The sequence below is a fragment of the Thermobia domestica genome, chromosome 14, assembly GCF_964235325.1.
Source record: "Thermobia domestica chromosome 14, izTheDome1.hap1.1, whole genome shotgun sequence".
NCBI classification, from domain to species: Eukaryota; Metazoa; Arthropoda; class Insecta; order Zygentoma; family Lepismatidae; genus Thermobia; species Thermobia domestica.
This window is the reverse complement of record NC_137467.1, coordinates 141,826,604-141,841,005: the sequence shown is the minus strand read 5'-3', so window position 1 is coordinate 141,841,005 and position 14,402 is coordinate 141,826,604. Positions and strand designations below refer to the sequence as shown.

General features: G+C 35.3%; 1 protein-coding gene across 2 annotated transcripts in view; it reads right to left on the bottom strand.

Moving 5' to 3' along the window:
• The window catches only part of Cyfip (Cytoplasmic FMR1-interacting protein Sra-1), a 110,311-nt gene that overhangs the window by 25,138 nt on the left and 70,771 nt on the right, over window positions 1-14,402 (bottom strand). For both annotated transcript variants that reach the window (XM_081738943.1, XM_081738944.1), the window contains 5 exons: window positions 12,506-12,579; window positions 11,530-11,703; window positions 8,383-8,614; window positions 3,295-3,494; window positions 2,858-2,991 (listed from right to left, as the gene is read on the bottom strand). In XM_081738943.1, coding sequence (XP_081595069.1) covers window positions 2,858-2,991; window positions 3,295-3,494; window positions 8,383-8,614; window positions 11,530-11,703; window positions 12,506-12,579 — 814 coding nt within the window. The remainder of the gene's footprint in view (window positions 1-2,857; window positions 2,992-3,294; window positions 3,495-8,382; window positions 8,615-11,529; window positions 11,704-12,505; window positions 12,580-14,402) is intronic.

Below are 14,402 nucleotides of genomic sequence, written 5' to 3'. Positions count from 1 at the left end.
TAATAGCCTGAGAGTAACCATTTTTTAGTTTCAAGTTCCATACTCTGAATGCTAATGAAATTTTGGTTAATATAAAAATTATATCTACAGTTATGTGTCACAATGGTAATGGTATAATGAATAATCGTAAGAAGGAATGTAACAGTGGTTCAATTATATCTTAATGGTAATTATAATCACTATGTACGAGGGTAAGTCAAAAATTATCCACAATGTAGCTATAAGTTTTCTTACATTGTTCATACTGATATCTCTCCTCGTTTATTTTATTGTTATGCTGCTGTAGTCATGCTATGGAAGTTTGATCCTAATTCTTCCATTTGTCTTCCTTTTGTTGCAGATAGATCATGGCCGCTCCGTTAGAAGTTTGCACCAAAGAGAAACAACGAGTAGTGATCCAGTTTTTGTGGTCGGAAGGTGTATCAGGAATCACGACTAATTTCCGGACGATGTGCCATTTCATCAATAATCACTCGTCTGTCTAACAGAACCGTGTCACGTACAACCTCAATGTTGTAATCATTTATGGCCGTAGATGATCGTCCAGCTCCTTCCTCGTGCGTAACACTTGTGCGACCATTTCTGAATTTTTAAATCCATTTGTAGACACTCCGTTGCGCACGACACTGTTCCCATATTGTGTCGAAAGTCTTTGATGGATTGCGGCCCCTGATACACCTTCCGACCACAAAAACCGGATCACTGCTCATTGTTTCTCTTTGGTGCAAACTTCTAATGAAGCGGCCACGATCTATATGCAACAAAAGGAAGACAAAAGGCGGGATTAGGATCAAATTTCCATATCATGACCACAACAGTATAACAATAAAATGAATGAGGACAGACGGCAGTATGAACAACGTAAGAATAGTTACATTGCGGATAATTTTTGACTTATCCTCCATAAAAGAAGAAATCCTGACTGGCTGCGTGATAAAAGTCTGGGCCAAATCGCTTAAGAGTCTTCATCCCGGCGAAATTAAAAAACCACTAATTTTACAGTAATTACGTGATATCTTCAAATAGATAAAAGATAATTGAAATATGGAACAAGAGCGCCCTAGACAATATTATTTTGCGTGAGGTACCGTTATCACAAGTCACCTAGTGGCTTTCCGTTTTCAGCTGTTTAGAAACACGAAAATAAAAGCCGATTTTCAAAATGGCTCGAAATCGAAAGCAGATAAGTGAGTCGTGATAACGGTTTCTCATGTAAAATAATACTGTCTAGGGCGCTCTTGTTCCACATTTCGATTATCTTTTATCTATTTGAAGATATCACATAATTACTGTAAAATTAGCGGTATTTTAATTTCGCCGAGATGAAGACTCTTAAGCTTGTAACATGAAATGTGGGCAGTATATAGGATTTGCGAAGTAATGTATCACGAGGAAGGAGAAGGGAGAAGTGGGGTTACAATTATTATAACAAGGCTCCATCTTTTCTTTGCAACATGTAAACATTTGCTCTAGCAATGCTTGGTAGCAAATGAGTACAGGGGGTGCGGGGAACAGAGGGGAAGTATTTTGCCTACTCTCTCTTTCCCTCTCTTAAAAAAAAAAAAAAAAATGTGAGCAACGACTGCCTGCACAGCTCATTGCTTCTTCGACAATTTACAAGTCAAGATCGTGAGTTGGTGCGATTCTTTATATAAAGCGAAGGGGAAAATGTGGGCACAAATAACGGTCACATTGATTAAGTTTTTATGTGCTTTAATGAAGATAATTAAAGGTGGAATAACTTCAGTTTTCAGTGTTACAATAACCAGATTATCAACGAATTATAAAAGTCGTAAATATTACGGTAAATTGAGAATAAATAGATTGCTCATATTAATTTAGTGCATAACGCATAACATTAATATCATAACGTTTGAAGGAACTGATAACATAAATGCGAAAGTTCAGTTAAAGTTTTTGTTATTTCTGTAATCAATTAAAAGTGCTTTAGTGTAATTAAAGTTTTTGTTATTCCTGTAATCAATTAAAACCACTTTAATGTAATTAATCAAAATTAAAGCAACTTTAGGGCAATAAAAATGTAAAACTTCACATTAAAGTGAAGTGCTTAAAAAAGGGGGGATGTATGTGTACGTGCATTGAGTTGCTCTATAATTCGGTTTCAGCTATTGCTTTAAGATGAAAATAGTCTGAGAACATTGCCCTTCACGACATTATAGTGGTAAAATTCAGAACTAAATGAACAGTAAATTAGTAAGTTTTCCGTACATTTGAATGTGGATTAATAAATCGGCCTTTGCTTATTAGCAGTTACATTTTGCATGAAGAAAATCCTTGCATTAATTAAATTAAGCTTGAAGCTATGCCTTAATATTAAACTAAATCATATATAGATAGTGGTTTAAATAATGGTGTCAAATTTTTTGAAAAGAATAACATTCGGAAATTTAAATTAATTATCTGTGAACAAGTGCACGTAGTTGAATTGAGATCAGCAACTCGGTTAAATTAGTCAAGGGATTAACCTAACTCGTAATACCGATATTTGTGACAATCTTCATGCAGTCAAAAACTCCTCGTGACTAAGCGGTTAGCGTACACGCCTTTGGCGAGGAAGACCTGGATTCGATTCCCGGCGGAAGCTCATGTGGTTTGGATCCCACGTTAAGCTGTAGGTCAACATCTCATATAGCCTCGCTGCTGAAAAGTACGCTATCTCAAAATTAAATCAATGCATGCAGTCAAATTGAAGCTGTGTGAGAGGTGGCTTGGAAATTGGCGAGTAATCTCAGTGAGGAATACACACGCCAGGGCTATGAATTCCGCGACGAGCAGCAACAGACAACACTAATAAAGTGAAAAACTGTTATAATCAATAAAGAAGAGACATGCTTACCTGAATATTGTCCATAAATTGTACTATATGCCAGATTCAACTGTTTGCTGCCCCACAGATAATGGTGGCCCATTTGTGGAGGTTTGTCTCTGTGCACTGGCTGAGCAAACATAATACCTCTGCATTTCACAAACCTTTGAACAAATTACTTCTTATTAATATCCAGAACAGCAACTAAATAAATACATCAAACTGCACAACAAACAGAAGACAATATTTTTCCACATGCTTTATTTTTATTTATTTGTATTGATTTTCTCCAATTTACTGAATTCCTTCAGTTACTTAATATTTTTCACTAAACTTACTTTATACGTAAACAACAATGTAGTATGGTGTTACTCTTGCAATCATTTAGTTCCGCCTACTCTCCTTTATCAGTTGTAATACATATTTAAAAAAAAAACAGCAATGGAATACAGAGTGCATTTGCTTACCTATTTGTTGCTGCGTTGTAACAGTAATTAGGAAGGAAATCATAGTTAAGTTCCCAGAACACGTGAAGTGTTATACGTCCATATGGCGCCAAAACATTATGATTTGCCTCACGGAACATAGCATCATATTCATCCAATGCTAAGAACTTTGACAAAAGCTTATGGCATAAGCGATTTACTTGCAATATACCTTCCAGCTCCTGGAGGAAAAATAAATTAATTAATATGATATATTTTATTGAAAAATATACTACATTCAATATGTAAAATTATCAATTCTGTAATATAACCACATAAAAAAATACCACTAATTAAATTATTAACTTTCAAACAAGAATTTTTTACAATTCAATTCGTGTGAACTTATACATTCATAACTGAAATTTTAAATAGGTCCACTACAGGTTGCTACACCTTTAAAGAATGCTTAACAAATGTATTTCTTCTTCTCCTCCTCATTAAGAGATAATTATTAATTGAGGAGTAAATCAATACACTATTCGCTTATTATATAAAAATAAAAGTGAACTCATAACTCTTGAAACACCCGGCCGATCTCGATGAAATTTTCAATATAGATGAAGTACGGGCCTGGGATGGTTTTTATCATTTCAATTTGATGGTGCAACTTAGGGAAGATATTTTAAAATGATCAAAAATGACCGATATTAGTGTCGAATCAATAGTTTTCGGGATTTCTGAGATGAACAGTGCCACTTCTGCTAACATTTAAATCCAAATTTTTTCAACTCTGCAACGAGGGGAAGGGGGATATATATACAACCGATACTAGTACCAAATTCATAGTTTTCGGGATTGCTGAGATGAAGAGAGACACTTCCGATGCAGTTTAAATCAAAATTCAGCCCCGCAACTTGGGGAGGGGAGTTATATATACAAGAATGATCGAAAATGACCGATATTACTGTCGAATACATAGTTTTCGGGGTCACTGAGACGAACAGTGACCCTTCCAATGCCGTTTAAATCCAAATTCAGCACTTTATGTCCAAAATGAAACGTACTCTTAAGTGAGAACGAATATTCTGCTAGTATTCTATAAAAATGAAATGACATTTTTAATTACCCATTTCGAAGTTTATCTCTTTAGGCTGAAGGAGGCAGATAGACTCCTGTGATTGACTGTGAAATAATTGGTGGAATTAGTACATGAGAGAAAACGAGAGAACTCCGAGAAAACATTTGAACACGATGCCTATATTCTTTAGTTGTCCATTACACTCACTTCAATGGTGAAAGGTTCACCTTGTAAAAATGACTGTGATGAATAAGAATACTGAATATAATGAATTGCAAAGAAAATTATGAGGATTTGATGTGCCCTTTAGGCTAATGTAGATAAATGATTAATGAAATTGAATGGCTATGAAAGTACATTTTTTGTGTTTCCCCACCAGGAATTGAATCCCGGACCGTATGCACCACAGATACACGCGCTTGATTAGTGGGGAAGCCTGAAACAGAAATCCTTCAAGGTATTTGCCTTGAATTGAATTTTTTCCCTATAATTGTAAACAATTTATATGATAGAAGATTATAAGTTCATTTAAAATTTCCCAATTATTGTATACTAACATTAAGTTCATGCTGGATGGTTGGTGGCACAAATATAGTGTTAATAATCTGAACAATTCTATGTATTTGATATAAATAATTTGCATTAAAATGTGAGATAGTTAAGAGTACAAATATCTTCAATTTTGCTAATACTACGCACTATTATTACATTTTATTGTAAATACAATTTTTGGAGTTAAAGACGTTTTGAGCCTTAACAGGACTGTCTCATATTCTTCCACAAAAGTTTACTTCTTGATTTCACAATATCTCAATAGGATGTTCCTGATCCCTTCCTACTTTGAGTTTTCACAGAATACTTCTACTTTAAACGTACTTTCTCCCCCCCCCCCTCTCCTTGCAAACCAACAATTGATTTCTAACTTTGTAAATAATAAATATAAGTAGCTGCTTCACCTTCCTTATCTTACACATTCCAACGAATTGTTTGTTGTAGCATTTTACGTATTTTACACCACCAAGATATTAATATATTCCACTAAAGAGTGCGGAAACACCTGACACTATTATTCGTTATGATGGAAAATGTTAAGCAAATACTCTACTCTTCTATGTATCTGAGAAATATAACAAGTATTAATTCTAGTTTTCACGAGTTACTAGTTTGAGTAACATTATCCAGTCGCTTCAATCCTTCTTAGTAGGATGTTAACATGGGAACGCCGGGTTATTAACCGTCCTTTTCTGCCCTGACATATTTTCTTTCTCAAGAGTAAAATAAGCGTTTGGGCAGGTCCTCTCCCTCCCCTCCCCCAAATGAAACTGTTCGAGTTTTCTAACAATTAGAGAAATGGGAAAGTAGTTCAATTAAATAGTACAATTTCGATTGTCGCAGATATTTATACGTATCTGATCGACCACAAAGGAAGTGTGTAACAGTCGATCGCAGCTCGAAAGGGGCTAGTCTGCGCAGAAAAGAGTGAGCTATAATTCGCTAACAATAACATAATTGGATGCTTATATGTGTTATTTAAAATATGTATAAAATTGTGCAAAGCAGTAAAGAAAATATTATTTAAAAGAGAAAAAGATTTAGGATTTAGATTTCTGGGCGTTCGTCATCTAAGACCATTTAGCCCTTCACGTTTTGAGGGATGACGTCCCTCGGGGAAAGGGAAGGAAGGAAGTGGCCTGGGACCTATAAGTTAGGTACCACCCTGGCATTTGCCTGGTGTGAATGAGGAAAACCTCATTCAGGGTGGCTGGCCTGAAAAAGCGTTGGTACACTTTTTCGACCGAGTGCCATCACCGGGAATCGAACCCGGGACCGGTCGCACCGAAAGCGAGAGCGTTAGCGACTACGCTACGCGGGGCCACTAAAAGAGAAAAAGAGTATTTATACCTGTTCAAATTTACTAAATAAATGTTTTTGTCATATGTTCTCCTGAAATTTGGTAACCATGGAAGAACAACACATGTGGTCTCTATATCATAATACAGTAGAACCGGTGGCGTGTCAGTAATCCAGATCTCTTGGGGGCGAAATAGGTGGTGAGGAACAGTCTATACAAGGTTTCAAAACGAGACCGACAACATTTAGGAGGTGATTCATGATACCAAGATAAGACAAAAAGTATAGACCAACCTGGTGCACAAATGCTGCCTTTCGGAGTTATAGGCTGCCGAAAACATGAAATTTAAAGGCCCATAGCTCCAGGGACCTACTGTAGTCGGGTCAAGATTTCACTTATTAATATTTTGTCCTATCCAAATATCCATGTTTCAGAATCCTGCGATACTTCCGCAACAATTTTTATAGAGGTACTTGGTGAGTACTTCAAATTATATGCCCGTAGCCAAACTCCTTTTATAAAAATTGTTGCGTTAGTACCTTAGGATTCTGAAACGCATTTTTGGATAGGGCACATATTAGTTCCAAAGTGAGGTCTTGACCCGACTACGGTACGTCCCATAGTATTGGAGCTATGGACCTTTAAAGTTCATTTTTTTTAATGTTTTCAGCAGCCAGGTTGGTTTAACAACCTGTATAAAGTTATGTAAAGCAGTAGAGTAAAGAAAATGTTATTTAAAAGAGAAAAGAGTATTTACTCTTCTTCATATATTGTAAATAAATATGTTTGTCACGTGTTTTCATGAAATTTGATAACTATGGGAGAACGACACGTGTGGTCTTTGTATCATAAAACAGTCGAATCAGTGGTGTGTCCACTAATCCAGCTCTCTTGGAGACGAGATAGGTGGTGGGGAAGTCTATATTAAGAGAAAATCAATTCACGACGGTTTACAAACCTCTCGTCTGTACTGGATTCAAGCTCTGGTCGTGGTTAGGATTAGGATTAGGAATTAGATTTCTGGGCTTTCGGCATCTATGGCCATGTTAACCCGTTACACATATGAGGATGACGTCCCTGGGCGATCCCACTGCCTGGGGAATTGGAGACGAAGAAAAGGGTAAATGGGGAAAGGAAAGAAGCAGCCTGGGACTATTACGTTAGGTACTCGTGGCATTTGCCTGGTATGAATGAGGAAAACTCAGAAAAAAACTCACTCAGGATGGCTGGCCTGAAAAAGCTGTTACACCTTTTCGACCAAGTGTCCCCATCAGGAATCGAACCCTGGACTGCTCGCACCAAAGGCAAGTGTTAGCGACCACGCTACACGGAGCCATCTGTCGTGGGGACTTAGGAATAGGAATTAGATTTCTGAGCTCTCTCAATATCTAAGGGCATTTAGCCCGTCATGTATATGAGGGATGACGTCCTTCGGCGAGCATACTATCCGATGAAGGGGAAGGAAGCGGCCTGGGACCATTAAGTTAGGTACCATCGCGACATTTTCCTGGCATGAATAAGGAAAACCCAGGAAAAACCTCACTCAGGATGGCAGGCCAGAAAAAGATGTTACACCTTTTCGACCGAGTATCCCCACCGAGAATCGAACCCAGGACCGTTCGCACTAAAAGAGAGAGAGAGCGTTAGCGACTACGCTACGCAGGGAACCGGTCGTGGTTCAGAACCCACGGCAATAGTAAGTAGGCTCAGTCGTTCCTGCTGCATAGGGGCGTACAACACATAACTCAACTCGGAGGCACCGCGGTGGCTCAGTGATAGAGCGTTCATCTCTAGTGTATGGGGTCTTTGGTTCAATCCAAACTCGCGCTAAGTGAGCTGTGTGGTGGACAAACACTGTGTGTATGGGTTTTCTCGGAATTCTCCCGTTTCCTCCCATTTTTTCATTCCACCATTTCATTCATATCTCATTATCACCGTTTCCTTGAGCCTAGCAGAAATAACCATGGAACGTAAAGCTTAAAGATTTCATTTCATTTTCATTTTACAAAAGTCAACTCAAGTATATCATGACACAAACTTCGTATAATTGCTTCCAGAAATTGTTTTCCTGCTGAAATGTTTTTTCTCACGCTTTTTGGTTCATTTATTATTTAAAATAAGCTATCAATTCTCCACAAGAATTTTACTTGGAATGGCTCTTTAAGACAAGCTGATGGATGCCAGTACAAGTACTTACCACAACTCCAGTAATGTCTCCAGCTTCAAATTTACTTATGGCAAGATCCAACGACTTCTGCATATCTGCATTTATCCTCTGAGTGATGAGTTTGTTAAGATCTATAGAACGTCCCAGCAGTTGTACGTGCCGTTGCTTCAGAAGTGTCTCATACCTGTTGGCCCTTGGATACGACAATAGATATGTTCCTAAAGCCACACATTCTGCTCGAAATCGCTTATCCAACAAAATGCTGGAAATATACAAGTAGAAAATACGAATAAGTTATTCAGAAACAAGCTCTGTACACGAAAACTGTCCACTGAAATCTATACCATAATTTCTTTTCTTTTTTTCCCTTTCTTTTTAAGAATTGAAAATAAATCAAGATCCGTAACCTAATACACAATCTTTTAGTAAGTCACGTTGTTGCAAAAGCTACCACCTAAAATGTTATCAAGAAGTCTCCCTTGTTCATCAGTGCATTACTACAGCGATAACGTTACAATTAATTTACGGCCACTATTTAACACTGAATTATTCGAAGAAAAAATGGCCGTTTTAGATGATATTTTATACATACAAAAAAAAAAAAAAAAAAAAAAAGTTGCAAAATTTTAATATTTCTTACGTCGTATATTGAAGAAAATACGTATATTGTAAAAATACGCTATATTTTTCAAAACATTTTGAAGCATGATTTATGTGAATGGAATGATTGGAATTTTTCATGAAATGAGACAATTTACGTCCTTTTTGTTTTTGTTTGATGTTTTGTATTTACAAAATTTCGAAAAAAAAGATCGCTTTTAAATGTGGCTTAATATATGTACGGGAGACATTATCGAAGTTGATAAATACAATTTCAAGGGGTTAGAAACGTTGCACCAAATATGTTTCAACTATTTATATACAAATTATCAAAGGTAAAAAAAAGAACAAGTCTTCAACACGTGTCCCATACCGTTGATGCGTGATGAATTCCGTCCCAATTCTAATAGAACAGACATTAGCAATATCTTGCTATCTACTGCTTACACTAGCACTACGCAGTGCAAAACAAACACCTCTATCACCACAATATTATTATAAATTTTCTGCCATATGAGACAGCTGAAATGGTTTAAGATTTGAAAATCATGGTTGGAAAAATACGCTAGTAACTACTTATACTTTGCTAGTTCAACAAACACTGCCCTAGAGCATAGCTTTTGTCATAGTGTTACAGGGTTCAATTCTCGATAGAACCACTAAATTTTCGATGCTGATCCACCATAGTGAAGCGATTTGGGGAGGAAACTGTTCTACAAAGTCATTAATAACACTGAGGGAAGCTAAGCCAATGTGCTAATTGCCTATCACTCAACTACAAGCCATCTAGTGGCTCAACAGTTTGTGGACTGAAATGCTGCGATTCTAGGGGTGACCGTCACCGCTAGTATCACTACTATTGATATAATTTGGAGATCACTGGGAAGTTTCCATGGACTATAGGTATCAATTAACTTCTTTGTTTTAAGTAGAATTTTCCGATTCCAAGTAGAATCAAAACCAAACTGTTAATTGCTTTTCAAACAATGAGTTTAGCATTCCGTTCAGCACCGAGGCTATATGAGATATGAACCAACAGCTTAATGTGGAATCCAAACCACCCACCGGGAATCGAACCTGGGACTCCAGCGTATAAGGCGCGTATGCAGGCCTCCCAGTACGACATTGAAAAAAATATAGGACAGTTTGGTTTATAAAATAAGAAAGTTTGGTTTATAAAATAAGACAGTTTGGTTTCTACAATAAAATATTACGCTCGGAAGTACATAAAAAAATAAATAAATGTATTGTAAGAAAAGGCCAACCTTCACCCGCCAACCTTCCAAGACTTTTTGCAGTGTTAATTGCAGATTTTCCGAGGTACCAACAATTTTGACTACAATGCACAAACACAAATTAGTAATGCAACTGGAAGTATTATTTCTTTAAGGATACCACCTCTCCATACATTTTGAATTGCACTTTCCACGTTACTTTTTCTTTTGTTTTTATGATTTTTGTGCAAACAGAATTTGAACAAGGCATAGAAAATAGTAAAAACACTAAAAAATGCAGCTTCAATATTGTTAGAATTTAGAACATATTCACACTACCTAAGAAAAAAAAAACTAGTTAACTCTTATTTATAGGATTACCATGGCATTTACATGTCGTTATTTACACATAATTTTGAATACACACAAAAATATTAACTATTTCTGTATCTTCATACTATTCTTCTAATTCTTTTATCTGCGATGAACTGTATTTTGACATTATTTTTCATTATTTCGTATCTTTCTAATGAAAAAAGAAGACTGATAACTTATTTCTCTGTAAATGAAATATTTGAATCTAATTAAACTTTGAATTATTTGATCAACATATTTCCTTCTGAAATAAATAATGTAACAGTATTTTATTCATCACATAAACTTCTAACAACTGTTATACAACATAAATTTCAGGACATTTCCAGTCCAGTTCATAAATAATTTCCAGGATTTTCACCATTTTTCTGCTTCCCATACCTTTTTCAGCGCGTTTCCACGACACACTTTTATTTCCAGGTGTTCCAAGACGCGTGTGGGAACCCTGCATATTATACACAGCAATACTGGAAGTCGTTGGAATATGTTGGTGAATACCAACACACCTCCATGCCTAGCCGATACTGCTGCACACACTTTACTGAAAGAAAATGCTAACACAGCTTGTGTTGTAAGAAACTGGAGAATGGTAAGTTTCTTCAGCTAAGCTTCATTAGGGAAGAATAAGCACATAGCAAACAAAGGAAAGAAGAATGGGCATAGAAGGATAGGAAAAAACAAATTAAAAAAAAATAATAGTGAGGATTAGTGACTAGTCCCTCAGAAAAAAAAAAGCTAAGATACATTTAGCATATTGCTAATGTGTAGCAATTTAGCCCTTGGCTTGTATTTTTAATAATTCAATCACTGAAAAATATAGGAAATAAAGGACAATATAAAAATATAGGACATATATAAGACAAATATACACAAATTTCCAAAATATAGGAAAAAACAGGAAAATAGGACAGCTGGGAGCCCTGCGTATGCTAACTATATAGCCACAAGGAAGTTCAAAAAGCAAATTAATTAATTAATAATGACTCACCTGGAAGCCAGTTGCTTATAGTGAGCAAATATCTGTTCACTGAGCTTGTAGACAAACTGATCAAAACATAGATTCACTTCTGCTTCCACCTCGTCATACAGAAACTGTTTTCGAAATACAGTAAGTGCATAATGAGCACTGTCATTATACAAATCCAACGGATATAACACGTACCTGTGAAAAAAAATGTACGATACAGTATTTGGAACAATCGAAAGGATACTCAGTGTACAAAGTGCAGTATCTATATAACAAATTAAACTACTTTAATCATTCTTCAACAGTGTAGTTTAAAAATGGCTCTTTGGCATTACTTTCTCAGACTGTTTGAGAATTATGTAACTTACATTAAAATTAATATCTAACACTGTGTTAATAACATTTCATACAAAGTGTGAAATGTTTATACTTAGTGTGAACATAGCTTCCTTAACAACATGACGTGGATAAATACCACCACCAAAAGTCGGTAAGTAATTCCTAATACCAAACGAAAGAAGAAGTTAAAATAAACAGTGGGGAATAAACTATTGTCTCTATCTTTTCATGGTTTTGCCTAGTTCTTGTCGAAGTTTAACAACCAGAAAATTATACAAGGAAACAACTTGATAGCTCCTCGAGTATTTGAAGAAAAAAATATCCATTAAAAAAAAAAAAAAAAATTTAATACGCGACATTCTCCTCTGCATGTATATAAAGATTTATCAGGTTCTTTCTCTGAGCATTTTACTTGTTACCATTATGTCTGGAAATGACATGTTTCATAAAAAACACGTCGTCGAGAACATTTTGACGCGCTTCCACCTCCTAAACAAAGCATGTTTTTCGACCCATTCTTCGTTTAGTATACAGAATCATCTTCCTGAAATTTTATAATTATATATCAATATCTTTACATTAGATAACTTGATTCACGGTGGAGTTTGTTTCTTAGTTCAGTATTTTTGAGTTGCGAAAAAGAAAACAAATTACTTACTCCATCATAGATGGTTCTTTAGTTCTTAAAATATGGTCGGTAAGAATCCATGGCATAGACATTTCAATTGGGAACTGAAAATACCAAAATTATTTTTAATTAGAGAAACATCTGACCAAAATATACAATTAAAGAGGGAAAAAAGTGGTCCAATCATTATAAAAACAAACAAATCTCAAGTACTGATAAATCACACATTTTTAAAACATCAAACAAACAAATTGTTTGAACACACTGTGTTAGACAAATCTGTAATGCAATAAATAAATAAATAAATAAATAAATAAATAAATAAATAAAACAGTTGGTTCCAGTTTTTAATCATACTCTTGAGTTTAATTTAGAATTGTTAGGAAACGTTTAATGAGGTTGGTATCTTTTAGAGCAATGTATTATTGGAAAATTAGAAACTAATTTTTGCAAACTTTCAAGGATTTAAACATTTCTTCACAACTGAATTGTAAAATTTATTATTACTGATCCAAGAGCAACACTCACCACTGAGACTCTTTATTCTTAAATATAATTTTATGACTGAAGTTTCTGACTTGACAAACACGTCGGATTAAAAAAAAAAAAAAAAAAAATGTTGCTTGTGTGTATCAACATTTTTCTCCACTTCACACAATGTGGTAACACGCTCAGGAATTTTAACAAGAATCTCATTTAAATTCTGTTCAGAAATTCGAACTTAAAGCAAGTGATGAGGGCTCGGTGGCTCAATGGTCGGGCGCCTGTTTCTGATACTAGAGGTCGTCGGCCACGAGAATTTATGGTGGACAACATCGTGTGCGTAGGTTTTCTCGGAATTCTCCCACTTTCTCCCACACACTAATTCTATCCGTTTTTTTTCTTTCTTCAGAAACACACACTTTCATTAGTCATACGTCTCCCTTAGCCTAAAGGGCACAATAGTGGGACGTAAAACTATAAATTTCATTTCATTTCATTTATAATATGTGAAATGTTTTATCAAGTTTATTTATTAATTCCGTTGTTCCATTTTTTTCTAATTTTTGTACAGAAACTGTGTGTATATTAAAATATCCTGGCTGATGTAAGAGTTTAAAAAAGTGAAATTAGGTCTCAAGCAATATTTAAGGGGAAATTGTAAATTAATTTTGCATCAACTTTGACCCGCATAAGTCCACAAAAGAAGTTCAAAATCCTAGAGGGAAAAAAGCATCCCAATGGCGAGTACTGCTCTTTTATCAACGTAATGCACTAAATGTATATTTGAATCCACACTCTATATTAAAAAGAAGAAAAAAAAAACTTTCCACTGACCTTTCTTTCTCCCCTATACACAGTGTACTTAAATGGTTTAGGTGGATATCGGTAGATTACTGTACAATGATGTTTTAAAAATGAAACACTTTCTTATTCTAAACAATACATTTACCCTATGATGACCAGACGCGCGGTTTTAACGAGGCTGTTATCTCGTCTCTATTTTTTTACGAAACGCATAATTGTGCTTCTTTAAACACAATTTTAAGGTAATTACAGGTGGATATTTTTCTTCCAGTCTGATAATGTCTAACTTATTGATAATGTAGGTCTTTTTTTAACTATGATCGATTCGGCATTACAGTATTCTATACTTCAAATTACCACAATACGCCCAGAATCTTGAAGTTATATATTTTTCAGTAGAACGCCCATTACTTCTTGTTAGGTAAGTCGGTAAAACGTGCACTTTTCATGTAGATCCAAACTTATTAACTTGTTTGTTACGAACAATAAATTGTTGGTTTATTCTGTCTGTTACATTACAGTCTTTTAAGAATTTGAAAGAATTCGGTTATCCTATCTTACCCGAACTAAAAGACAAAATCCTTTCGATAATACATCAGGATATAAGATAATTTTAAGAACATTTTACAACGTAAAGAAC